The 27,870-nt window shown below is 41.9% G+C and overlaps 1 protein-coding gene across 4 annotated transcripts in view; it reads left to right on the top strand.

Annotated features, from left to right (window-relative positions):
- The first annotated feature begins 17 nt into the window (after positions 1–17).
- MFHAS1 (malignant fibrous histiocytoma amplified sequence 1) overlaps positions 18–27,870 on the top strand; it is a 66,320-nt gene continuing 38,467 nt past the window's right edge. For 2 of the 4 annotated variants that reach the window (XM_023538262.1, XM_023538257.1), the window contains exon 1: positions 20–3,644. In XM_023538262.1, the coding sequence (XP_023394030.1) occupies positions 650–3,644 (2,995 nt within the window). In that variant the 5' untranslated portion in view covers positions 20–649. Of the gene's footprint in view, positions 3,645–27,870 lie in introns of all 4 variants that reach the window. The other 2 variants (XM_011371706.2, XM_011371694.2) reach the window with 2 other exon arrangements.

Raw genomic sequence — 27,870 nt, 5'->3', positions numbered from 1 at the left:
ACGTGGGAGCCGCTCCGCCCGGCGGCGCTGCAGCTTCCCGATCGCGCCCTCGCAGTCCCGGGGACGCGGCGCTCGCGCTCCCGCCCGGGCCCCGGGAAGCGGAGACAAGGAGGCGCCGCCGCCGCCGCCGCCCCCTCCGGGCCGAGCCCGGGCCCTGTGCCCGCGACATGCCCGCCGCCGAGCCGAGCGCAGCCCTGCTCCAGGAGCTCGTGGAGGCGACGCCGCTGCCTGCCGCGGGGCCGCCGCTGCTCTAGGGTAGCGGGGCGGGAGGCGTCGCGAGCGGCCGGAGCGGGAGGAGGAGCAGCAGGCATCCTCCGCCGTGCGGCGGGCGGCGGCCCTGCGCTCGGGCGCGCCCATGGCCCGCGAGCAAGGAGAATGCGAGCCGCACTACCCGCCGGCCGCCGCCGCCGCCGCCCCCAGCGCTGCGGGCTCGGCACCCCCCGGAGCTGCCTGCGTCGCCGCTGCCCCCCAGCTGCGGGCGCCTGGCCGCTGGCTGCGCTAGTATCCACAGCCGCTGGTCGCCGAGGGGTGGCGGGGAGAGAGGAGCGAGAGGGACCGGGAGACTGGCGCCTGCCCGGGCGCAAGGCGGCATGTAGCTGTGCGCTCCGGCGCCCGCGCCCGCGCGAGGGTTTCGGCCCGGGGCCCCGCCATGGCTGGGAAGGACAGTGGGAACCTGAAGACGGTGAGGCTGTGGCGGGACGCCGCCCTGCGCGCCAGGAAGCTGCGGAGCAACCTGCGCCAGCTCACCCTCAGTGCGGCCGGGGGCTGCCCCGGGACGGGGGCCGACCAGATCGACTCCCCTGACGCCCCCCAGCTTGTGCTGCCGGCCAACATCGGGGACATTGAGGTGCTGAACCTGGGGAACAACGGCCTGGAGGAGGTGCCGGACGGGCTGGGGTCGGCGCTGGGCAGCCTGCGCGTCCTGGTTCTCCGCAGGAACCGCTTTGCCTGGCTGCCCCCGGCAGTGGCAAAGTTGGGCCACCACCTCACCGAGCTGGACGTGAGCCACAACAGGCTGACTGCCCTGGGCGCAGAGGTGGTGAGCGCCCTGCACGAGCTGCGCAAGCTCAACCTCAGCCACAACCAGCTACCTTCTCTGCCCGCCCAGCTGGGCGCTCTCGCCCACCTGGAGGAGCTGGATGTCAGTTTTAACCGGCTGGTGCACCTGCCAGACTCCCTGTCCTGCCTCTACCGTCTGCGCACCCTCGACGTGGACCACAACCAGCTCACTGCTTTTCCTCGGCAGCTGCTGCAGCTGGCGGCCCTGGAGGAGCTGGACGTGTCCAGCAACCGGCTACGGGGCCTACCTGAGGATATCAGTGCCCTCCGTGCTCTTAAGATCCTCTGGCTGAGTGGGGCCGAGCTTGGCACCTTGCCGGATGGCTTCTGTGAGCTTGCCAGCCTGGAGAGCCTCATGTTAGACAACAACGGGCTGCAGGCTCTGCCTGCCCAGTTCAGTTGTCTGCAGCGGCTCAAAATGCTCAACCTGTCCTCCAACCTCTTTGAGGAGTTCCCAGCTGCGCTGCTGCCCCTGGCTGGTCTGGAGGAGCTCTACCTTAGTCGCAACCAACTCACCTCAGTGCCGTCTCTGATCTCGGGCCTGGGCCGGCTCCTTACCTTGTGGCTGGATAATAACCGGATCCGCTACCTGCCGGACTCCATTGTGGAGCTGACAGGCCTGGAGGAGCTAGTGCTACAAGGGAACCAGATCGCTGTGCTGCCAGACAACTTTGGCCAGCTCTCCCGGGTGGGCCTGTGGAAGATCAAGGACAACCCACTGATCCAGCCCCCTTACGAGGTCTGCATGAAGGGGATTCCGTACATCGCAGCCTACCAGAAGGAGCTGGCCCATTCCCAGCCAGCGGTGCAGCCCCGCCTCAAGCTGCTCCTGATGGGTCATAAGGCTGCAGGAAAGACCTTGCTCCGTCACTGCCTCACTGAGGACAGAGTGGAAGGACAGGAAGGAGGGGATAAGGAGATGAGCTACCCTCCTTCACCTCCACCCGTGAGCAAAGGCATCGAGGTGACCAGCTGGACAGCTGATGCTTCCCGAGGCTTGCGATTCATCGTGTATGACTTAGCTGGAGATGAAAGTTACGAGGTGATCCAGCCCTTCTTTCTCTCCCCAGGGGCCCTTTATGTGCTGGTGGTGAACTTGGCCACCTATGAGCCACTGCGCTTTCCCACCACAGTGGGCTCCTTCTTGCATCGGGTAGGGGCCCGGGTGCCTCACGCCGTAGTTTGTATTGTGGGCACGCACGCAGACCTGTGTGGGGAGCGGGAGCTGGAGGAGAAGTGTCTGGACATTCACCGCCAGATCGCCCTGCAGGAGAAGCACGATGCTGAGGGGCTGAGCCGTCTGGCCCAGGTGGTGGATGAGGCACTGGCCCGGGACTTCGAGCTTCGCTCTGCCAGCCCCCACACAGCCTACTATGGTGTTTCGGACAAGAACCTGCGGCGGCGCAAGGCCCATTTTCAGTACCTGCTCAACCACCGGCTGCAGATCCTCTCCCCCGTGTTGCCTGTGAGCTGCAGGGACCCTAGGCAATTACAACGCCTTCGGGACAAGCTGTTCTCCGTAGCTGAGCACCGGGAAATCTTCCCCAACTTACACAGAGTACTGCCTCGGTCCTGGCAGGTGCTTGAGGAACTGCATTTCCAGCCACCTCAGGCCCAACGGCTTTGGCTAAGCTGGTGGGACTCGGCCCGCCTGGGTCTGCAGGCAGGTCTGACCGAGGACCGGCTGCAGAGCGCCCTGTCCTACCTGCACGAGAGTGGCAAGCTACTCTACTTTGAGGACAGCCCAGCCCTCAAGGAGCACGTATTCCACAACCTCACCCGCCTCATTGACATCCTCAATGTCTTTTTCCAGAAGGATCCTTCCTTGTTGCTGCATAAGTTGCTCCTAGGAACCAGTGGAGAGGGAGAGGGCGAGGGGGAAAGCTCCCTTGTGATGTCACTGCCCACCCCGAGCCAGGACTTGCTTCCCGCCACCCAGCTCCATCATTACGTGGAGGGTTTTCTGCTTCATGGGCTCTTGCCCGCCCATGTTATTCGGCTGCTGCTTAAGCCTCATGTCCAGGCCCAGCAAGACTTGCAGCTACTGCTGGAGCTGCTGGAAAAGATGGGGCTCTGCTACTGCCTCAATAAACCTAAGGGCAAGCCTTTGAATGGGTCCACAGCCTGGTACAAATTCCCATGCTATGTGCAGAACGAGGTGCCTCATGCAGAGGCCTGGATTAATGGGACCAACCTGACCGGGCAGTCTTTTGTGGCTGAACAGTTGCAGATTGAATATAGTTTTCCCTTCACCTTTCCACCTGGGTTGTTTGCTCGCTACAGCGTACAGATCAACAGCCATGTGGTGCACCGGTCAGATGGGAAACTTCAGATCTTCGCATATAGAGGGAAAGTTCCTGTGGTGGTGAGTTACAGACCTGCCAAAGGGGTCCTGCAGCCAGATACTCTGTCCATTGCCAGCCATGCATCATTACCAAATATATGGACAGCATGGCAAGCCATAACCCCCTTGGTAGAGGAACTGAATGTTCTACTTCAAGAATGGCCTGGACTGCACTACACCGTGCACATTCTCTGTTCTAAGTGCCTTAAGAGAGGGTCGCCCAATCCGCACGCTTTCCCAGGTAGGTGGAGAGAGGCACGTGGTTCTTCTTTGATGTGTTATTAAGATGCATTTTTTGAAAATGTTTTTTTTTTCCATTCGTAAGATTATTAGCCTAACACCGGGAAAGCTTCTCAAGGTAAATACGGGGGGATTTGGGGACAAGCAAAAGGCAGTGAATACATAAGCAATATGAAATACAGTCCTCAGTATCATACTCTCCTACAAAAAAGACTCAGACTTCCAAAATGGGTTCCAGTCAAAACATTTGGATCTCCTTTTCTCTCTTCTAAATTTAGTCCACCTTTCATGGAAGGAAATTTCAGGTGTGTGAACAGAAGATGGTGTCTGAAGTGTCTCTTGCCGAGCCTGCATACTGGATGCATCTCGAAGGGCTTGAGATGCTCAGAGTTTGACATGTCTATTGTCATGTTCTTGTGTTTAAATTCAGAGTACAGTCATAAAGAGTATTGCTTACTTTTCTTAAGAAATTCCAGAGAAGAATATTTTGTAATCGGGATTGGATTTTAAAGACAATGATACTTATGATGGATCAGTAAAGACAAAACTTTCAGTCTGTGATGCATGACTGAATCCTGAGTTTGCTGTTTTACTCATCACGCCCATGGGCATGAACCATAGACTGCTGAGATCTCTGAGGGGAGTTTCCTCGGGTACTTTCCGGCAATTTGGTGCTTTACAAGATGTCTTAAGGTTTGATTTTTGGTGTTAGAGTGGAGCGTTTTGGAAGTACTTTGTAAGAGATGGGAGGGACAAAACATTGGAAGCATTTTTTTTTTCTCTTTTGGGGAGTGTTTTACAACAGATTCTTTTTTTCTTTCTTTTTACTTTTTAAAATCATTGTAGGTGAGTGGCAGAATTCTAGGACTAGTTGTCTGGGACTTTTCGAGTCTGGTTAATTGGTACCCTGAGTCTTCAGTTTGGAATATGTCTATTTCCCACATGTGAAAGCACTCTTTGGAGCAGTTCTTTAAAACTACTCAGATATTTGTGGAGCAGGCTTGGCTAACAACATTCCAAGTGTCCTGAGGACAAACCTAATGATAGTATCACTGCCGATTTCTCTCCTCGGTCCCCCACCCCGCAGGGCACATTGAGGGGTGATGAAATGAAGACTGCATGCCACTCTGATCTTTGTCCCAGTCTGAATGCAGCTTGTCATAGTATCTGGAAGAAATTGGACACCCATATTTCCGAAGGTAACATCTTCCTGTTGCCCTAGATCTAGGCTGAGTTTAATTCTTCAGCTTGAAAAAAGCCACCATATTCCGTTACCAGTCAACCGAGCCATCTATTCTGGTGTCTTGTCACAGTCCAAGTGAGATCTGGTAGGCTCTTCAGTTCGTTTTATATTTGCCATTGTATTTTCTTCATGAAAGCAGATACTTCTTTATTGTGCTACTAAATTGAATAAAGTGGTTGAGAGTTACATATTCACAGAGTAGCTGATCGAAGGAGCTACTTAAAGCCAATTTCTAATCCAGATAGAGCATTAATAAAACTGATGTTATTAACAACAAAGGGAAAGACATAGCTATGTTACCGAACAAGTAAAGATCTGTGCAGAGGAATTCAAACAACGTTGAGGAGTAAACAATGAGGCTGGAATTCTTTTTTCCTAACCTCAGCTCTTATTTTTTTTACCAGTCATAATTTCCCAAACAAGCCCATTCTCTTGTCATTGTTTGGCCTATTTGCCTGTCGAAGGAAGCACACCTGGTTTGCAGTCCAGGCTCTGAGGAAGAGATGATTTTTTTTTTTCCAACATAAAAACAAATAAATGGTTAAAAATGGTAGAATTATCATATATATTGGATAAGAATAAATCATCAGGTGTTTTGGTAATATAGACTACATTTCTGTCTTATTCATGGTCAAAGAAAGAAGTTCTCTTTTTGCTTTGTTGAGGATTGTATTCTAAAGGTAGCTGAGGGCACAAAAGTAGTGGAAAAGATGATTGTAGTAATTCATTACATTAAGACAACGGAAAAAAAACCTGTTTTCCTCTTTCATATTTTTCTGTGGTAGCCATCATCCGTCAGTATTTGCCACGTTTCTGAAAGATTTAGGAAGAGCTAAAATAATTTTAAAAACTAGCAGGTGTTGTAGGAGCAGAATTATAATGTTTGGTGTTCGTTTAGTTAGGGCAAACATTTAAAAATACATTCATTGAGTCTCGAAATTGTTAAAATGTGTTTTAACTTGGCATACATCTTTGAATCTATTTTTAAGTAGTCATTTTGCTTTTCAGAAACATTTAAAAAGTCGGTTACTTAGTTTTTCATTTTATTAAAGTGTCAAGTTCCTCTGTAAACTAACAATTTTGATACAATGTGAAAAAACTGGAATCAATTTTTTTTTCAGTTTTGGGACATTAAGAGTAAATACAAATTACTGTCTCCCTAGATTTTATGCAAATGAAATGTAAAGTTCTATTAATATTTTTAAACCTTATTTTGTAAAAAGTCTGTTTTGGCCTGTCATTGTCAATAGGACACATTTTCTAGCCTGAGCTATACTAAGGTAGTTGGCCCAGGGAAGCAGGGTGCCAGATTTCTCTTTTTTGATTTTGATTTTTGAAAGAAATACCATATTTTGGAAAATCCTCAGCCAACGACCACTTGGTTTTTAAAGTTCTTGTAAAAAAAAATCTAATCACATTTTCAGGGAGATTCCCGATTTGTCTCATTTAAGACGAAGGGTTGAGTGACAGGAGATGCTTTTGGTATTCAAAGGAAGCCTGCGATGGAGCCTAAGTATCAGATGTGTGAATCTTCACCTCCTTTCTGTAGATACTGACAGTACTGCCAGCTTCTTCTGACAGACAGGCTTCTCTCCACGTTACTTATAGAGATGTTCTAGAGTAAGTTTCTTCTTCTGTGATATTTATTATGTTTTTCTTCTTTTCTTAGAAGTTCAGTATGACTTCTAAACCAGAAAATCTCAACACTCCTGAGGCTGGATGTGTGGTATATTGAGTAAGACAGGTGGCTAGGACATAGATAGGCCTGCAGCAAGATTCTACGGCTTTGCAATTTTGTTTAAGCTGTTGAATGAATACGATGTGTTTAAATTGGAAGAATGCATCTTAGAGAATTGAACTTGGGTTCCATGTAATTTTTCACTAAATATTCTACTCCCCAAATTATTAAAGGTCATTTTTAAGAATAATTGGAAAGCAACCCAAAGCAGTAGACAGGGAACGTCGTGATCTTTGTATCTTGTATCTTTCATTCACTAATTAACTCAATGCCTTTCCACATCTCCCGTCAAGTGCCTTTTGCCCATGTTCAATTTCTTACATACTGTGTACCTCTCTGAGACACTTGGCACATTTTGTCTTGTTCGGCTGGTATTTATGCATGTCATAATATCTCTTTGATTAGGTTGTTAACTTGCTTACACAGAGCAGGACACACATCTGAGGCTTTGTGGCTTCCATGAGTCTCTCAGATGTTTGCTGAATGATTGTTTGGTCTTTGTAAGAAATGTCTTTTTTCTTTGTTATTCACATATTCTGTCAAATTCCCAAATGGTACTGTAGTAATCATATTGCTTTGTCCTGTGTCCCAGCTTCCTTCCCCCACACCCCAAATGTCCCTCTAAGGTTCGCATTGTCACTGTGTTATTAGTCTTACCCTTGAATGGACCCTTCATTTTGACCACTGAAGCAAAGCAAAATTCTTGCCTTATTAAATCTCAGCTTTAGAGTGACTGGAATTTGAGCATGACCTAGTTGTTTGGATTGAATTAGTCACTGTTTTTAATTTCACAAAGGTTATTAAATATCTCTTTAGTTTAGCTTTATTAATATTGATGCCTCTTGGCTTTTATTTTTGTGAACAGTCCTCTTTGAACTCCTCTGGGCTTTGTTTCATATAAAAATCAAAACCTTAATCATGCAGTGGGAGAAAGAAATACTGTGCATGATAAAATTCAAAGCCTAGAAAGGCCTTTGGAGCATAAATTATATTAAATATTAGGTGCCTCTTCTTTAAACTTTAGAGTAGAATCTCAAGTTCATCCCTGCACAAGTAGCTTAGAATTTCCTAGAGAAAATATTTTTATTTTATTTGTCAACAGACGTTTTATCTCATTCTCTGCTGCCTGCTCTTTTTACTCTCCAGTAAACCTTACTTATTTTAGTTCTTGCTCATTTACTTCATTTTAACACCTAAAACATTTATAGTATGTACTTCATAGGGTTGTTTGGAGGATTAGGTGAGAGAATGTATTGAGAAAAGCAGTTATCTTTGCCTGTAAAGAAGTGTGGGGCTTTTTCATTATATGGAGATGAGGGATGGGGGCTGATATTGGAGTGAACACTTCTGGTTGTTTTCTCCATCCATCTATTAACTTGCTTCTCTCTGTGAGAGCCTGTTATGATTAAGGACCGGACAATCCATCCATTATAGTGCCTAAAAAAAAAAAAAAAAAAAAACCGGGAGACAGGTGCTATCCTCATCTCCTGCCCTCCCTTGTCTCCTTCAGCTTTGGCACTCTTCTGTCTGTGGGTGGAGAAGAGAGTTGCTTTGTGTTTCTAGGCTCTGTGGAGAGCACACCAGGTGAGGTCAGCTTGGGGCAGGCCCAGCCAGGTCTCTGTTCTTCTTGGTTTATTTCAGTTGCTCTGATTGCAAAACCAGCTGCTGAGTGGTTGTCAGCTTTGCCTTCCTTTGGGACCTGGCTATCTTCAGTTCAGAAGATGAGGAGGCGCCATTTTGGCTAGCATTCCCAATCCTACTATCTCATTAATGAAACTGACCCTCTGAGCCTCTTGGCTCCTCATGTCTGTGCAACCTGTAGAATCCAGAGTGATTGACAGGCATCTCACAGTCACAGTATACATAAGATGTCATATCTTTGTTAAACCATAGAGACCGTCTCTTATGTAAGATATGGCAGTATTACTCTGTTGTTATAAACTCTCTTCTTTGAGTTCTGAGGTTCACGCGATGGCAGGACACTTGCCTGACAGTGCCCGATACAGGACTGAGCAGGTAGAAGAGCTCAAAGTGGATTGGTTATTTTTAAAGAACTCAAAAGATTCTAGTGTATCTCAATCAATTCCTTGGCTAAGTGCTTCTTTGGGTTGTTTATGATGGTCTTTGTCTTACAATGTGTACTTTAAGGTAAGTGTATATGATTTTCCATGTGATTTTTCTGGTACATATATTTCTGTCCTCCATATCTACCTCCTAACTCTTCCAGAAATGGGGTTGGGGGTGCGAGAGAATGGCCAGGGACAGCTTATCAGGGTGCCAAGGTGAATGAAGTGCAAGGAGCTGGCTCGAGAAAGCCTTCCGGCATCTGACCTCACCTTTGCCTTCTTGAGTCAGTGATCACTCTTCTCCCCAAAACTCGATGTTCCATAGCTCTTTCTTTTAGGTAACCCCATTGCAGCCTTGACATTGGCCTTTTGAAGAAGGAAACTAAATGGTGAGGAGAGTGAAGGTGTGATGGTGGTGGTGCAGGAAAGACGTTTTTCATGGTTTGGACCAGATGTTTTCTCTTCTTCCATGTGCTGTTGCTTTCCAGAAGCTCTGTACAGAGTTTAGGTTGTTGGTTTGAGTTCATGGAAGACCCTGGGAGAGTTTGTTGGCTGTAACGAATTCAGAGATGGTTCTATGTGTGCTGTATACAATGGATAACAACTCCCAGACACCATTTTCAGTAGGGCTGACTTATTTGTGGAGAGGGAGGAGGGAAAATGTTTAGTTATTATTATTTTTGGCATCAAATGCTTAAAAACATTTTTTTCAATTTTCCTTTCTCAACGTAATCTCTTAGTCGAAAGTACTGATGCTTTGTTTCTTAAAGAGTAAATTAGTAAACACCCATCAGCAGACTTTTTTTTTCCCCTTTAGCTGTAGATTTACAGAAGGCAAAGACTACAAAAGCAGAAAGAAAGTCGGAGTGGTAAAATTGGAGTAGGACAGAGATACTGAGATACTGGTGGGTGGCCAGGGGTGGATTCCCATGGGCCTTCTGAGCCTGGAGGCCGTTTTACTGGCCTCAGGAAGGAACTTCCTGCTCCAAGCAGGTAGCCCTAGGCACCCAGGCTGTTCCAGCTGTTTCCTTTACTTTTGCAAATCTGTGCACAAGCACACTTGGAAGAAGAGCAAGAAGGAAGGGAAAACGGGAGTTGTGTCAAGACTGCTCTTTGATTTGTGTGCGCCTTTCTGCTTTTGGGCGGGTGGCTCACTGAGTCAAGGCTGCTGCTCCTGCTGCTTCCTCCTCCTCTTAGGGAAATTCACATAACACGAAATTAACCAGTTTTAAGTGAACAGTTCCATAGCATTTAGTACATTCACAATGTTGTGCAACCACACTTTTAAATCAAGTGCTTCTTGAGGCAAGGAGTAGATTAGTTGGTGGCTTCCTACCTGGAGGCGGGTAGTGACTGGGAATTTTTCGGTGAGGTCTTCGTGACGACTTTCCTTCTAAGGTATGACTTAAGGAGAGAAGAACTCTTTAGGCTTGGCCTTGAGATGCCACACTGATGAATATCCTTTAACCCGGCTGCAGTAGGAATCTTCCTACTTAGTGTTGATGGGAAGACAAAAAGTAGGACATGGGGCCTTCTGGTCTGTTCTGTGGTATATGTGATTTAATGGGGGGCTAACAAACATATAGAAAAGATGCACAAGTGAGTACTGTGTAATTACTGTCTTCTGTACAGGCCCTTCCCCCCCCCCATGTGAATTTTGTGCGGAGTTCTCGAATAATTGGCAAAGCCATAGGCAAATGCGAGCGTTAAGGGAATGGAGTTGAACTGATACAAAATTAGGCCCTTACCAAATTAGACCACAAGTGTACCATAAGTTTATGAGTTGGATTGTCATCACTCACTGTTGAATACTTTCTGTATACAGACATCTGTTCTGAACTGAGAGTTTTAGGAGAATAAAATAAAATACATGGCCTTGGCCATGGGGAGCAGAGTAGGGACAGGTCTATGTAATTGTTGATTCTGGTATGTAGGGAATATGACCACATACAGAGAAATTCACTTGCATGTTTGAGTAATTACTGAAAAAAAACTGGCTTTTGATTTTCCAGAAAAAAATATGACCACACTGAGAAAAACTGGCTACAGCTTTGGGTTTGCTTGATGTAGATGAGTTTGTGGAAAGTAATGCCTAGGTCATTCTTTTTGTTTGGTTTTCAGTTTGGGTCATTTGTGAGTAAGAAACCCCAGGCAGATCTCAAGAGGATGCTGAAAAAGGAAAATGCATTGTATCTGAGCATTTCTAAAAATTTCCAAAACCAGCCAGCTTTTTGAGGGAGGAAATTACCTCCTCCTCAAGAATCTACATTTCTCAGTCATTTATGGATTTGCTTCCATTTCGAGAGGAATTAGTCATCCGTGATTTATGAACACCAAAGATTATATGAACACTGATTCCAAAAACAGTATAAATTAAATTGGATTCTGTCATCATAAAAATGTATGGCTGCTTCTTACAGAGTCTTTGTTGAAGAGGTCGCATTGTTGAGGTGGTTTTCTGTTCTTAGCATAGTAAATGTTGAGATAATTAAAGAGTTAATTTCCTTAGATCCTCCCCACTGCTAAAACAAAGCATATACATTAACCTGTATTTGTGCAGTGTTGCAGTACTAGTGAATTTTGAGATAGTAGAAGAAGCTTCTCTCTCTCTCTCTTTTTTTTTTTTTTGAAAAGAATTAGAAAAAGGATAATGGAGAAGGAAGAGAGAAAATCAGAAAAATGATATACTCGATACCGTTGTTTGATTTATCAACCTTATTATTGTTTCAATAAGATTCTTATTTTTCATGCCATGAAGGTTACTATTGTATTGATCATCACATCAGTCTTCTTATGAGTATATGGTTGGGGAAGAAATTGGTAATGCTGTTGTGTTCTCATCATGTTCTAGAGGCAGCACTAAGCACTTCCTATGGGGAATCTTAATCCGCCGAGCAGCCTAAGGAGGAGTTAGGTGTTATCATTTTTCTCATCTTCATACCGAGGAGCTAGGTGTTATCATTTTCTTCATCTTCAGGTGAAGAAATCGAAGTTTAGAAAGTTAAGTGAATTCCCCAGAGTTAGAGCCCCTGGGATTTCTGCTCAGACCCTCTGCTCCTACCCTCTGTCCTGCCCTGCCTCTCAGTGTTTTGTTGCCCACTGCTTTCCAACATGCGCAAACTCAACTCCTTCTCTCCTCTCTCCTTGATGTCTATTCTGTATCACTAAGTGCTAGGCACTGGTGTCACTGCTGGGCATCCAGGGCCTGGTAATGCATGGGACCAGTGCATGTGGAGGTCAGCAGAGGTCGCAGTCAGGTGCAGGGGAGAGGTGGGATCTCAGAGAGGAGTTTCTAAAAAGGCTGCCCTGCAGCTGAGTATTAAGGGTGATTTCCAGTTAACTGCACAGAGAAGTAAGGAAGGGTATTTCAAGTTAGAATGGCATTTAAAAGGCAGGGAGATGCGGGTAGTTCAACATGCCCTGTGGGAGTGGGCATGTGTGCAAAAAAGCATTTAGCAATTGTGGTAAGGAAGAGGCTTCTTTATTTAAGTTTCATTTATGGGCTGGTAAAAGTTTGCCAGTGACCACTGCTGGACCATAAACTAGAGTTTTGGAAGCATTGTCCTAACCCATTCCTTTTCTATCAGGCAGGGCTCTGTTGAGACCATGGAAGAGATTTATGGTTGAGAAAATGGAAGGGTAGTTTCAAATGATGTGCTCAGACTTGTAATCCAGTTATTGTTGGGCCATTATCACACCTGTCACTTTCTCCACATCTGAGTACAGGGAGAAAAGGAGAATTGGTTATTTTAACAACCAGGTGGCCATATGCCTCTGTAATCCTTGGAAATGTATCTGAGAACATCGATTTTCTTTCCTCTAAATCTGAACCATGGCAGATCCCGTGATAAAGGCGAATTTGGCTAAAACACAATTAGCATTTTATTGTGGACTAAGTTTTACTATCTTTACCCTGCGCTTTTTTGTAATACCATAGACTGATTGAAAATACTGTTTTTTATTAGTTTTACACTAATGGAACACCGTATTTTATGCATTTCACTTGTTTAGACACTACCACAATGAGTGTTTTTTGGCATCATTTATCATATCATTCTAATGTGTCTTCCCTCGCCTCTCAGTTTATCAAAATATACTTCATTACATTGTAATTGTAATCCTAGGAAGTGCAAGATATTTTAAAATTTTACTCTATACTTTGTTTATATTTACTTCGTATTTTGACTTGAAACGTGGAACTCTGTGTTGCATTTTAAAATGGAAGCATTATCATATAGTAGTTAGTTGCAGGGGCTCTTGAGGAAGGCTGCTGGGTCTGAATCCCTGTTCCACCACTTGTTGGCTATGTGACTTTGGGCATCGTAATAGTTTCTGTCTCATAGGGCAGTCCTGAGGATTGCGTTAATACGTGTAAAACGCTTAGAACAATTCTTGATGCATGGCAAGAGCTCAGCAGATGTTAGGCTGCTGCTGCTGCTGCTGTTACTACACTTATTCCAGAAAGCATATGTCTAAACATGCATCTGGAAATCTGATAAGTTTCTGGATAAAACTTTTTTTCATGAAAGTGTAATAGAATGTGATCCCTATTCATAAACACTTTATGCTCTTTAAAAAAATGACCCCTCATTAAAACATACACAAATTCAGAGGGCAGAGGAAAAAAAACACCCATAGAAGGTATCTAACATAATTATACAGTTTGCTCTATTTCTTTTCAAATTTTTTCCCTTAAGCTTAGTTTTATTAAAATATATAGTTATAACCATATTGTATAAATGGTTTAAATGTTGTTTTTTAGCCTAAGCTGTCACGAATATGATTTCATGTTATTATTAGTCTCTATACGGTAATTATAGATGTTTGTAAAATAGTACATCAAGAGGATTTTTACTTTTGTTTATTTAACCATTGAACACTTAAGTTGCTTCAAGTCTTTGTTGTTATGAGTGCTTCTGGGATGACTCATTTCTTTACAAATGCTCTTTCTTATTCGGGCAGATATCCCTGCAGTGTAATCGTTGGGTCAAAGGCAAAGCATGTCTAAGGTCCAGTACATGTTTATATTGCTTTCCATGAGGGGGATACAACTCATACACCTACCTTCAGAAGACGCGGGATTGATTTCACTATCTTTTCTCAGCATTGGATTTCATCTTAAAAATGTACTAACAATTAATGGAAAACAGTATCTCACTGATGGTTCAAATTTCAACTAGGTGATGTGAATGTTTTCTTCTATGGATGTCGCCTAATTGTTTTGCATCTTTTGTGAATTGTCTGATCATGTCTTTTGACGTGATCATCTTAGTGGTGCGTTTTTTGTTTTTTGTTTATAATCACATATATTTATAATCACAGTGATTTCTTATCAGGGTTCACTTTGAATTAACATTTTATATGTTAAAGATGATAATCTTTTGTCTATCATATTTAATGTGTTTATTTTCTAACTTGTCTACCTTTTTGGTGTTTAAAAAACATGTTTTGAAGTTTTAAATTTTATTTGATATAGTTTATTGATAACTTTGTGATGAAATGAAATGTCATTATTATTATTTTTCTAAATACAGAGATATATAATAAGAGAAGGAAACACAGTATACCATATAACCTTTACTAACAAAAAAGATCTCTATGTGGATGGGATATTCAAAAAGCAAATACCCCTTTTTCATAGCCTGCTCCCCAGATCTCTTTCTCCTCTGTGAAATGTTTCTTATAAATTTCTTTTAAGGAAAAGAAAACATATTTGCATATATTTTAATCCGAAAGAGATCATGCTTAGTCATTGTTCTGCACCTTACTGTTGGTCACTTAAAATATATTTTGGAGATACTTTCATATGAACAGTACAAATACACACACAAACATACGTATAATATTCTACCAGTGGATGTACTGCTTAGTTAGCTGTATATTGACAGACTTTTGATTCTTTCCAAATTCTTTTACAGATTTTAAGTTAAGTAAGTTCTCCACCTTCTAGAATTTTGAGAAACACTCACTTTTATTTCCTTTGGCGTTGATAATCCTTCTCTGTGCTCAGAACACTGTTGAGGTGCAGTTAGAAAAAGAAAAATCTCTGAGTCAGAGTGGTGGGACTTCAAAAGGGGCTTGGGAATTATAAAAGCTTAACTTTGTGATTTAAAATATGGATAATCTTTTTAAATTGGCTTTTGTGATACATATTAAATTACCATTGTTTTCAGCATAATTATGCATTTTACAGCTTAGTTCATCCATTATGTGAGGTAATGTTTAGACCTAGCAATAATTACGAATCTTACATGTCTACAAATAAATATACCACTGATTAAAATAAGACAGTGGCAGATAAAATAATGCTGTGTCAGTGCGAGAAATTAATGACAAATGATTGATAATGAACTGTGTTTCACTGACTTAAAATATTGCTTCTGCCTTTCTACCTCAACTGTCATTTAAAGGAAAATCTGTCCTAGAACCAGCCTCCGGAATGCCACACCATTGTCTTTTCTAGACCTCAGCGTGGTGTGCTATGCTCAGGAAATGTGCCTTGGATGGATCCTGGTAGCAGCAGGGGTTCAAAATTTAAGGGATTATCTGCACTGTTTGCTCCTCTGTATGTGGAATGAATAAAGAATGAGTCTAACCCAGCACACCAAAATGTGTTTGACCTGTAAAAACAGTAAACAATTAAATCCCATTAGAGTGGCTTTTGTGATTAAAAGATACTTAATTGTTTATTTTGTTTAAAGCTAACAAAATCACCAATCAGGTTTTTAGAAAAAGAGGTTTTTCACAGGGTTCATTGAAGTGTTTAGTCTTTTAAATCCTTCGTCTTATACTAAATGTCCAAATCAATGCATACAATAAGGAGAAAAAGAGCAAGCCACTTTTTTTTAACATGTTATTAAAAATGTATTCACTAGGCTTCTTTAGATTCACCTTAGATGCACATAGCTGTGGTGCATTAGCTTCAGGGGGCTTGTTGCTGATGAATTGCATGGGAAAAACTAAAAAGAGAAATATGAATTTTCGAGAACATTGTGATGCCAAAAACACGTCACTGATCTGCTGAGAGCTGATCTGTTTTGTGCCTAGGGTACAGTAACAAAAAATGGAATCCAAAGTCCCCGTAGGATGCATCTGTCCCCTTTGCTGATACCACTCACCTCCAGATGGCCTGGCTCTTACTGTGCCCCTCTCTAGATTGGGGCAGGTGTTTCTTTTGAATTTTTTCTTTTATTAAGCCTTGTGACTATGCATGCCATTTCCCTTCCCCAAGAAAAACGGGTCTTCTGGTTACTCTAATGTAATATGCATCTTTCTGGTTCTTACAGTATTTCCATCTTTTTTTCTTGGTGTAGGGAAGAGGAAACGTCATTTGTTTTCTGTTTGGTCATTTCAGGAATTTGCCTTTGAGGCCATTGGACCAGGCTTTCTACTGCAGCCAGACAGATCTTCTCAGGGCTGCTTAGCCTCTCAGCCACTTCTTGAGATTGTTGCTGCGTGGGAGCTTTGTCCGTGTGACATGGGGCAGTGTGAAAGGCTACCCAAAAAGCAGGGATGATTGCATCTTGTTGATTACCAGGGCTGTTAAAATTCTTTTGCTGAGCCAAAAAATAGGTGCTGTTTCCACGAAGTGATAAAGTGCTGCATAGCAAGTCCCAGGTGTTCACAGGAAGGTTGGAATACACCTGCCATCCCTTTTTACAGTCCATAAATCTCCTGATTTATCATGCCATTTGTGATTCGAGACATGTTAATTTGTGCGGGGATTTCCATTGAAATCAGAGTCCATTGTAAACAAAGAGAAAGAATCAGTAATTAGACTGGTGTACATTGTTCTTTGCTAGAAAAGAATCCTGCTTCTTTGCTTGTAGACAAATATTTGCTTTTGAAGAATCTGGTGGTGTGTTGGTGGCTTGTTCACATCTGCGCACAAACACCCACTCTCATCTTCTAAGGATGCAGGCACACACATCACACAGATAAGTTTATAATGCTTGGAATCTGGGTGTGTAAGGAGTAACTTTCCACTTCATCTTCTGCTTCCTCTAACTTAGCTCATTTCTGTAATGGGAGAGGTCTTCGCCCCAAGGAGTCTACATAGTTTCCTATGGAGGGGGACAGAGGACAAGTGGCCCTTTAGCTACAGCTGGAGATGAGTACTGTCATGCTGCTTTCTTGCATTATGCCAAACCAGCATCAGAGAAAGAGGCCTTACCTCTTTCATCTTTCAAAGCCAGTAGATTAATGAGTACAGAAGCCCGGGCCTCTGGGAAGCCTCCCCGAGCCTCAGTTTCTACATCTGTAAATGAGGAGAGATAATCCTAACAGTTCCTAAGCATTTGTTCCTGCTATCACAACCTCCTGAGATGTTGTGAGGGTTAAATGAATGAATGGATGCCAAAGTCTAGAGTAGTTTTTACCATATATTATGTGCTCAGTAAATGTTAGCTCTGAATACCATGATCCCTGTTTACAGGTGAGGAACACTAAGGCTTGGGAGGCAAGCAATACTGAGTTACTTGGCTTGGGGCACACAGTACATGGCAGGGCCCAGGCTGTCTTTGAGAACCTGTATTCTCTGCCACCACCCTATACTGGCTCTCAGGAAAATGATAGCTTTCTACCTGTCAAAAATGAGTGGTTGTTAAATGAAAAACAGAATAGCATATGTGAAAGGCATGTGTGTTTAACTCTGTATAAACATTAACTGGGAATCTGCAATGATGAGGCATTGGGCTGGTCATGGGGAGTTGCGGGTGAACAGGCTTTGGTCCTAAGAAGTTGCAGTGTAGGGAACTGGAGAAAGCAATAAAAATATAGTTGTGCGGCTGGGTAATAAATGCTGGGATAAAAAGATTTACAGAGGCCAGGAGAGGCCCGAGGAGGGGAGCCCTCTGGAGCTAGGTGGTTGGGGCTGGATGGATAGGAGCAGGTCTCCAGCAGAGTGGAGGCGATGCTAGCAGGCTTTCTGCAAACCACTATGGCCACTGAAATGCGATGGAGTAGGGGAAGGGAGGCGGGAGAGTTGTACAGATTACTGGGAGCCAGCTATTTTACTTATAAGTGCACATTCCATGTAACTATTTTTTAGCCTATCTACCTGATTAACTAACATTTTTTTCCACCAGAATAGAACTCTCGGTAGCTCAGTATAAAGCTGAAATGTTTTTATTTGATATGATGCTTTTTTTTTCCGAGAGCAAGAGGGGAATATTCAAGGGTCAAGTGGGGAAATGTCAAGTTTAAATTTTGTAAGAACACTCAGGGCAACAGCATGGAAGATGAACTTGAATGGAGTGAGAATGGAGCCAGGTAGCTGCTTTGGGGTAATTCAGACAATATATGACACAGGTTCCCAGGCGTGTTCTTGGGAATGGAGGAGACAATCCAGGATGTTAATAAGGCAGAGTCCTGGGCCTCTCCGTCTGGCTGTGAAGTCTTGGGCATGCCAGGAAACCTCTCTGGGCTTTAGTGTCCTACTGTATGAGGCAGAAGGCATGTCTCTTTGATTTGGGCATGTGGGTGGGATGAATTTTAACCATAGTGGGAAGAAGAGTGGGGCATTTATTTTTAAAACAGAAAGCAGAAGTAATTTGATAAGATTAATTTCAACAGGGTTGATATATGTTGCCTTCTGACTTAATTGGTTTATGAGGGTTGCTTATCTACCCTCCTATGATGGATACCAAGGGAATTCCAGCAGATTTATAGTCTTATGTTTGCAAGTAATGTCATTTGCAGAAGAATAAAGTTCCCTATTTGTTCTTAAATTTGGAAGGGTTGCATAGAAATAAGAGACTTTATAAATATCTAGTAACCTTTCACCACTTTAAAATATTGAAAGGATAAATGATGCTGATGGCGGCTTGCTTCGCCTCATGAATTATGTATGAAGTGTGCCTTGGAGTTCTTTATGGCCGTGCATATCGAATCATCTTTTGTTCTAGCTTATATTCAGTGGTGATGCTTGTAAAAGAAGAGGTCAAAGCAAATACATTAAAGAAATCTGTTTGGTGCAGGATGATTGTTTTTTGCTGTCCTGTGCCATTAGTTGCCTTTGTGTTTTGTTTATTCCTTATCAAATTGGTCCGCAGTAGGGTGGGATTAAGGGACTGTAGGAGGAGAAGCCCCTGTGATGTTAACAGCTTCAGGTTGGACTAATGACAGAGCACAGAGCCGGCATGCCTCTTGGCTGGCTGCACCTTTGAAAGCTATTCTTTTTGTCCCCTTCCTCCTCTTCTCAGCAACCTCTAAATTCTTCAAGGCAGCAGGCAGCCTTGAAGATCTTTATGCTCTGTGTTAAAGCCGGTTAAGCCTTAACTGCTTTTTAACCTTATAGTAATAATAAAATAAAATAAGTTGGAATAAATTATTAAGAATATGCCCATAATCTTTTCTCCCACTAATTGTCTCTAGACTCTAGCTGCACTTTGCGAGAATTAAAAAACATGAAATGCAGCAGAGAATTAGTTTGTGCTTTTGGTTCCCTTTCTCTCCTCTCCTAGCAAAGATTCCTTTAGGATCTGAGTATGACAGCAAAGGTACTGTGTCAATTTCATTCATGAAGTAATGATGACTCTAAGTGGAAGCTGCTTGCAACATCGTTTGTTTCAGTCACTTGTAAATTGCTTATTTCTATAGCGACAGCGACTACCTACTTTATGAGGGAGGAGCCTCCCGGACAGTTGTCACGCCCAGCTCATCTGAATTAATTAGAAGGGGCCTACTGTGGATTGCGTTGCAGTTTGGTGAACTGTCTCATCTTCCCTAAAAGGGTCATTTGTGGGGATGATTGGAGGCAAAGATCCCAGTAGCTGGGAGTGGCTCCAGATTGAAGGGGATCCAAGGTCTATGACCTCCTTCGTTTTAGAAGTGCATGTTTACTGAGGACTGCTTTCCATGTATTAGTCAGAATTCTAGTTTCCAGTCAGTTGAAAAATGTTGGGGCTATCTTTCTCAGTGGTTATTATGGTTTCAGCTCATATTAGATTAGAAGAATCTTTGCAAGAAAAATTGTCCAACTTAATTTGTCTATAGTATTAACTAAAAGACACTACACAGTGCTCATGCCATATGGAGAAATGGGATAACATTTAGAGTTAACACACAGGAAGATACTAGTCAGGATATGTATTCACTGAATCCTATCTTCATTCAACAAGAATTACTGAAGCCTCCCAGCAAGGTACAGGCACCATGGGAGGTCCAGCAGGAATCTCCCTTGGAGCCCGTCCTCAAGGACCTTGGTCCAAAAAGTGGGGTAGGGTGTGTATACAGCTTTAGTATATTGTAAATTGTTCAGAGGAGAGAGAGACTCTTTCCAACTGAGGGGTCTTGGAGAAACTAGAATTCCATTTATTAGTGGTGGGAAAGGCGTGTTATGAATAAAGGAAGTTACAAATGGTATTTTTTCTTCTACTGCCATCATCAAATCCCTGGGCTTTTAACCTGTTAACTAAAAAAGTGCAGTAATTCATAATTTTTGAATTACTATTAGCCCATTAGGCACAGTAAGAGATTAATAGCAATAACTAATAATAAAATGGAACAGCTATAACAATATACTGTAATGAAAGTTATGTGAATGTGGTCTCTCTCAAAATATGTCATTGCACTGCACTCACCTTTTCACTTAAAGAAAGTACTTTATGACCGACTCTTCTTTGGCACAACTGAATAGCCAGCGTCACTATTCTTGTGCGCTTTGGGGCCAATATTAAGTAAAATAAGGGTGACCTGAATGCAAGAACAGCATACCAAGATGGCTTCTAAGTAACTAATGGGTGGGGAGCGTCTATGGCGTGGAGACTGTGGACAAAGGGTGATTCGTGTCCCATGTGGGATGGAGCAGGACACCTTGAGATTTCATCATGCACCTCAGAATGGCACCCAGTTTAAAATGTAAATTGTTCATTTCTGGAATTTTCCATAGAATATTTCTATACCACAATTGACTTAAGGTAACTGAAACTACGGAATGTGAAACTGTGGGTAAGGGAGGACTACTGTAAACGTATGTTTTTATTTATACATTACTTATATATACTATTAAATGTGGTCGAGATGACTAGAACATTTGTGGCTGAATAAAAGGAAGAGAGTACCTGAGCCCTGAATGTTCACATATTTATTACAAGGCAGAAATAGTTGGCATATTTTAGCTTGGAAAATAATTCATAATGGAATCAGAGATCTGATAGGGATGTTGAAGCAAATCTGTCCCGTGTTAGATTGGCTGTTAATAATTCAACAATGGGGCCATATCTGGAATTTATTTATTAATCTTTCATGAACTTTCTATTAAACCTTTATTGCCTTGAATAGAAACAGGTTGTTTGTTCATTGTTTGTTGCTTTGTTTAATGGCAGAATTTGTTTTTGACTTTTTACATTTTTTTTTTTTTTTTTTTAGAATTTGGCAGTGCTTTCAAAATGTTCCTTCTGTACTGCCTCCAAAACAAAATTATAAACAGGTTGACTTCTTCTTTTTTTTTTTTTCATCTATTTAGAAAGTATTTTTACTCTTCTGACTTGTAAAAGTATCTTGTTTTAAGTAAGTTTTAATATTGGGCCTTGAAAGATGACAATTTGAGTATTCTTATTTCTCTTTATCACCTGAAAAATCATGTTACCTGTTAGGAAAGTGTTTAAACAAAACCATATGGCTACAAAGTTTTTTCCTTTAATATTTTTTAACATTAAAAGCCCAAAGTTTCCTGGGTGCCTATGGTAGGGAATGTGGCTTATAAGATTGAAACTCCATGGACACCATCAATTAACTCATCAATTTATCAGACATCATGGGGTGTCTGCTAAGTGACGTGACAGTACTCAGTGCTGGAGAATATAAGCCTAATTTTATTTTTTAAATTGTTAGTATTTTTAATACTAAAAAATGACACCTTGTAAGTAAAATAATATTAAGATAATTACACAATTTTAAGTCTTTGAATTATTGTCTTTGATACGAAATATGTTATGAGTTTCCCACCAATGGCTCCTAAGGCCTTATCAAATGCACTTGGCAACGATCGTGCCATGCTTTCATTTCTAAATGAGGTCTAAAGCAATCCCAGCAAGAAATAGGTAACACCACCTAGTTCTTAGCTTCCTTGTTTCCTTTTTGCCTTGTCTTCATTTTGCTTTCTCTCCTGTGATCTCAAAATCATGTGGAAATGAGGTAACTCTTGACGAGAAGATTTAGGTGATTTTTAGGCTAGAGTTGTTTCTGTGCCAGGCTGTATACATCACGCCTGCCCAGGAGCCATAAAGAGAGAATAATGTGAGCCTGGGGCAGGCCTTGTGGGCGCTGTCCTTGCCTGACCCCACCTGACCAGTCTACTCCGTGCCTTGCCCAGCTCCCTTGGCTGCTGGCTTAAAAAAAGAGCTCCAGATCTAAAGGAGAGTTAGTTTTCCTAATATGGACCCAAAAATCTTACTTTTGGAGCTGTGCGCATAAGTAGTATGTGGGGAATCTCTCATCTCAGTGGAAATGGGGAGGACTGAATTGTATCTGAAACAAGCAAACTCTCCAATCATGCTAGCTTTCAAAACAACACAAGTGATGAAGATTTTTTGGCAGTGTATACAATTCAGTTTATTTTGTAACCTCTCCTTTCAAATCTGTCTTATGGCCGGTAGTCTCTTATCCCTTTCTGATTACCTTAACAGGCACTTGCTTCAGATGCAAATAATGGCAAAAAGCATAATGAATGTTCTTAATAATTGTTCAGGTTTTTAGGTTACACATGAAGATGATGTGCGGCATTCATAAAGTTTGGCTTTCTTATCTAGATGACCCTGACTGAGCACCCACTGCATGCAAGCCACATTACTCTTTGTTTTTTGTTTTTTTTTATGTAGGTTCTTGTAAGGTTATCAGCATAACTGGGGGTTAAGGAGAGAGCTCCCTAACTCCTGGAAGTTATGGAACATGCTTTTGCTGTGGATATTACTCCTGAAGGGGAATTTGTGGATGATGTCCAGCCCATTTAGAACACTTAATAAGTTCATGAATCAAAATGATAAAATCTGTAGAACATAGAGAACTCTAGAATAAAATATCCCATGATGTTTATTTTCATTGAGAAGGATAGGACCTTACGGGCTAAATTAGGATTTGATGGCTCCTTTGCCTGTGTTTCTGAAAGCACTTGGTAAGCACCTCTGATCTTCTGTTGTAACCTGCACTGTTCTTGTTCACTCACCAAAGAGTGAGCTCCTGGAGATCAGATGCCACGCCTTATTCATCTTTGTTCTCCCAGGTCCTGGTGCGGTGTTAGGGTTGCCAGATAAAGTATAGGATACTAGTTAAATTTGAATTTCAGATAAATAACAACCAAGTTTTATCCTAAGTGTATCTCATATGCGTATATATTTTTAAATTTTAGATAAGCTACAAATAGTTTTCAGTATAAATATGTCCCATGCAATATTCAGATGTAGTTAGTCATCCTGTATTTTTATTTGCTAAATCAGGCAAGCCTATATAAAGTCCATTACTTAGAAACTTTTTTTTTTTTTTGAACCGAAGTAGCTATAGAATGACTACAGCTAAGGCAAATCAAGGTTTTCACTGGGCTCGGTTTCTTCTATGAAATGTAGGATGGGAATCGCAAATAGGAGTAATTACCGTCCTTCACAAACAGTATTAGTGAAGATGGACCGTTTCACCTACAACAACCAGATAGCCTTGATAATAGAAATACATAGCGAGGACCTAAATCAATGGGTTTGCTCGTGCCTCTTGCCTCCTACCAGCCAGGCACTCCTAATCCAAGTTTTTAATGTTAACGAGCAGCCATCTTGTGAGAATGTGTGTGTCACCTAATAAAATAGTTGTCTGTGACTATGGGACTGTGGCTGACTTAAGTACTGGCCCCCTTCTCCCATCCCACTGTTTCTGTTCCTCTCTGTACAGCTCTGCAGTGCTTCCTGTCCTTCCTGAAAGGTGGGCAGGAGCAGGCAGGACAGGGGTCTGTCATCTGTCGATCTAGAGGAAGATAGCTTCAGAGCAAGCTGTGGCAGCATGGGGTATTTTAAGCCTCTGGTCTTCTGTAGGGTGTGTGGATATGCATGTGTGGGTCAGTGTATGTATACAGTATAACTGAATAAGCGTGAGCGAATGGTCATATCCCCATTTTTATAGTAGGAGGAAGTAGAGCAGGTAGGGGAGAAGTCGGGGCTTGCAAGCAGACTCACAGGCTGAGGCAGGCTGCTGCTGCTGCTGCTGAGAATAGACTCAGGGCCACCCCTCCTTTAGGTCACACTGGTTGTTTTTAAAGTCATATTCTCATCCACGAAGTAAGTACTTGGAAGGGAGGACCCACGCCCTTTTCCCAGAATGTAAATTTAACTCATTAGGGCTCAAAACAATTATGGTCTAATATAAGAAACTGTTTAACAGACTTTGTTATGATGTCAGCCAAATTAAAGCTTTGTGTGATGGGGTACACTCTATTGGCTGAAAACAAAAATAGAAAGCTTTTTCTCTAGACTTAAGAACCAAATCGATAATGGTTATTAAGAGCATCGGTGGCAAATGGCTGTGGAAGTCGGAATCTCAGCCTTAATGGAGGGAGATGGTGTCCTAAGAACACAGAATTTAAAAGAAAAAAAGAAATTTCCAATTGGTTTTGAAGCCATTGAAGCCAGCAGATGCTAGATTTAAAACCTTGTGTGGTATATTTTAAGACGTCATGCTAATGACATTTCAGGCACTCCTGAGACCTCAGCTTCCTGAAGTGGAGGATACCTCATACAGGGTGGTTCACCTGGTGCTAGAGCTGGTTCTCCTTGAGGAGAAGCTGGCGTCCCTTCCCCACTCCCTGCGCCTCTAAAACTAGATGCTGCAGAGGTGTTTCTGATGAGTTTTCAGTTCTTAGGGTTGTACTTGGTGACTTGGAATTTACACAGAAGCTTCAATTGTGCCTAGAGAAAGTATTTTCTCTGTCTTACCGAGGATATCATGAGTCCTCAAGTCTCACATTGCCAGAAAACGTTTGCTTTATGGGAGGCATTGAAACTTCCTATTTCCCTTTTACCTTAGTTTAACATCACTGCTAGCATTTCGTTCAGATTAACTTCCTGTGATTGTTTTTATTTTAAGTGCATTCTTTGGTTAACATGTTTCTTAGAAAAAGGAAAGAGAAAAATAATGCAATAGGAAGAAGTATAAGACTTAAAGAATAGAGTTTTGTTTCCATCTGTTTTGCAACAGTAAATAAGTACTGTAAACTTTCTATTTCCTGGTCTTTTAACAGCACACTAAAACTCCATTTTGTAGGATTACATGGTATGATGAATCTGGTTAAACTGTTAAGCAAATTAGTTGTTTTATTTAGATAGCACCAGATGTGGAGTTCGCAGAGGCCGCTTTGTGGACTCCAGACCTCACTTTAAGAGGGTTCTCCTGCAACTATTCATGCATCCGTGGAACAGCTGTTTGTGGACATCATGTATCTCTATGAGACTCAGTGTCCTCCTCCTTTGCCAGTATACTACTCATTTAAATAGCAGAAACTTTGCCAATATGAAGAACTGGAAGAGTACTAAATATTAATATTTGGAATTAGACAACAAAATCTATTCCCATTAATCAGACACCTAAATCTAAATCATACCACAAATGAAAAGTGCCACACTTTTTGGTAGAGTCGGGCATCCTAGAGAGAACCAAAGCTTAATAAAAGAAAAAGCAAACTTTGTACTTTCAATTTTCTGTAATTCATGTAGCCCCAGGATTTTCTCCTAAACCTTGAGGGAAACATACATACATAATTTAAGTAAGAATTCCAGATTATGAAGAAGAAGAGGTTCACTCTAAGGAAAAGCTAATGGGCTATAGAGGGTTAGTTCCAAGGCGCAACCATTGATGGAACTGTTGGGTGTGTACGGAACCCCTAGAAGAGGGAATGGCTAGTTCAGAAACAGACAGGAAAAGAGAAGAGTTTTATGGAGATTATGTGAATGGTGGAGGGTTTGGTGGATTGGTGTGTAGCGTGGTGGCCTGGGAATTCGGGGTCTTCTGATATAATTTCTGCTAATAGATACTGTGACTTTGGACATTTCAACTCTCTGGTCCTGTCTCTAATCTTTAAAATAAGGGGCTGGATTAAGTGATCTCTATAATCTCTTCCAGTTTAGAAATTCTGCTATAATTAGAACATATACTATTAGGAAAATATCGGCCTTGCAGTCTACCTCCCTAATATGGGAAGTATTTTCAGATTGGGTGTCAGAGTTACTATTGCTATTAACATTTTTTAAAAAGTGGGAAATTATTAGTGTGTATTGTCACACCCATGTGAAACTGCTTGCATTTCAGTTAATGAAAGAATTTTAAATGACTGTGAACATTTACCAAGGGGTGTAGCTGAGAGTTAATAGTTTATAAAGTGCTAACTAGTTTAATAGCTGGTGGTTACTACTGGATTTAAAAGTTCACAATCTGATTTTTAGTTTTTGTTGCCTCAAACCTAGTCAAGAATAGATGATTCATATACAATTATCTTCATTAGAACAGGCATAGTATTAGCTATCAGGGTTGCTCAAGGCAAGGATTTCAAACTGTTAGGTTTAAGTAATTTAATTTCCTTTGCTTTCCTAAAAGTCCAGTGGCTTCTTCTGAGACCTAGCTGCTTTCTGTCCTTGAGTATTTAAGGAAAGTACATTTTATCGAAATGTTATTTTCCCTGGGTCATGCCAGGTAATCAGGGCTTTGAGCTATAAACTATTGCTCTGTTGTAGCCGCCAGCCCCCGAAAGACACACGGACCACCAGAAACCAGTGAGTTATAGGAAACACACTCTTTATTCAGCCAGCTGGGTCTGCCAGGGGTACGCAGACCCCAAATTAAGCAGCCCTGAAATGTAGAGGTACAGAGTTTTTAAGCCCTAAATCCCATTCCTCATTCTGCCTTAAAACAAAAGTCTATTTTTCTTCTATTTACTAACTGTCAACCCACAGGTACGTTGTGCAAGTGGGGGTACAGAAGCAGAAAGCTTATTGTTAGAGTGTTATGTTCTCCTGGGTGATAACCTATGTTCCCGTGGGCGATAGCCAAGCAGTAATTTTTCAGCCAGCACAGCTCAGGATTTGGTTCCTTTGAGAGATAGGGAAAGGAGATAACTTTGCTCTGCTAGAAAATGAAGCTTATTTATCCCTCCCTACCTGCTGGAGTTTAAAGAAAGGGATAGTTTATTTATACAGTTCGCTTAGGCTGCTCATTTCATGTCTTGGAGAGACACGTGCATTTTCAGCTCATGGGAGGCTCTTTTAATGCCTGACTTGGGCTGAGTTCTGAGGGAACCATGAAGGTATAAATGTGCAACTGGATAAATGTCTTTATAATAACCCCACATTCTTCTTACTGACAGAAAAAGATATATATTACTATTTAGCAATGTGTATTACTAAACATATTACTATATTTTACTATATTACTATATCATCATAGTAGTATTACTGACAGAATATATATACACATACATCTGTATGTATGTATGTATGTATGTATGTATGTATTTGAAAAAATAAAAGTAAATGAACTGTTAACTTTCAGAGTTGTTTCAGAGTCCTATACTTGGAGCTAATATACTGTTACTATGATATTTGGGGGGAAATGGTAAATGCAATCAGTTTGCATTTTAAGAGGAAAGTAAGTATTATGATGGTTTAAAATCAGAAGTAAATCTCCCCACCTTCAAAAAAACCCACAAAATTTGTTTGATTTAACCACTTTTTCTAAACCAGTTTTCTGTATGGAAGCCAACACTGTACTATGTTTGATCAAAGTAGTTCTGTGGACGTTTAATTCTAAGTTAATACTTAACGTAGCCTGTGGGCTGGTGGCTTGCTACAGTACTCTGTGTTTTTCATTTGTTTACTTAAAAAAAAAAAGTCCTAATGTAAGGATAAAAATCTCTCAGTTCTCTGTTGAATACTTCACTATTGTTTCAAAATGATTATCCAGCTCTATTATTAGTCAGAGGGCTTCCTCTGTCTCATGAAGTATTTTAATATTTCAGGTTTACCAAGAAGATTTTGAGTTCCCCCTGAGTTCCATTTACTGTTTTATTTGTGTCTCTTTATATTAATGGCCTTCACTTTTATTCCTCTGCTTGATATGGAGAAGGAAATGAAATTGGATGAATTTTTTTTTTCCCATTTTAAGCTTGAATGGCTCTTTATAAAATGAAGAGTAGAGTCACTCCCTCAAAATG

The sequence above is a fragment of the Pteropus vampyrus genome, unplaced genomic scaffold (assembly GCF_000151845.1).
Source record: "Pteropus vampyrus isolate Shadow unplaced genomic scaffold, Pvam_2.0 Scaffold8, whole genome shotgun sequence".
Lineage (NCBI taxonomy): Eukaryota > Metazoa > Chordata > Mammalia > Chiroptera > Pteropodidae > Pteropus > Pteropus vampyrus.
This window is presented reverse-complemented; position numbering and strand designations above follow the sequence as displayed.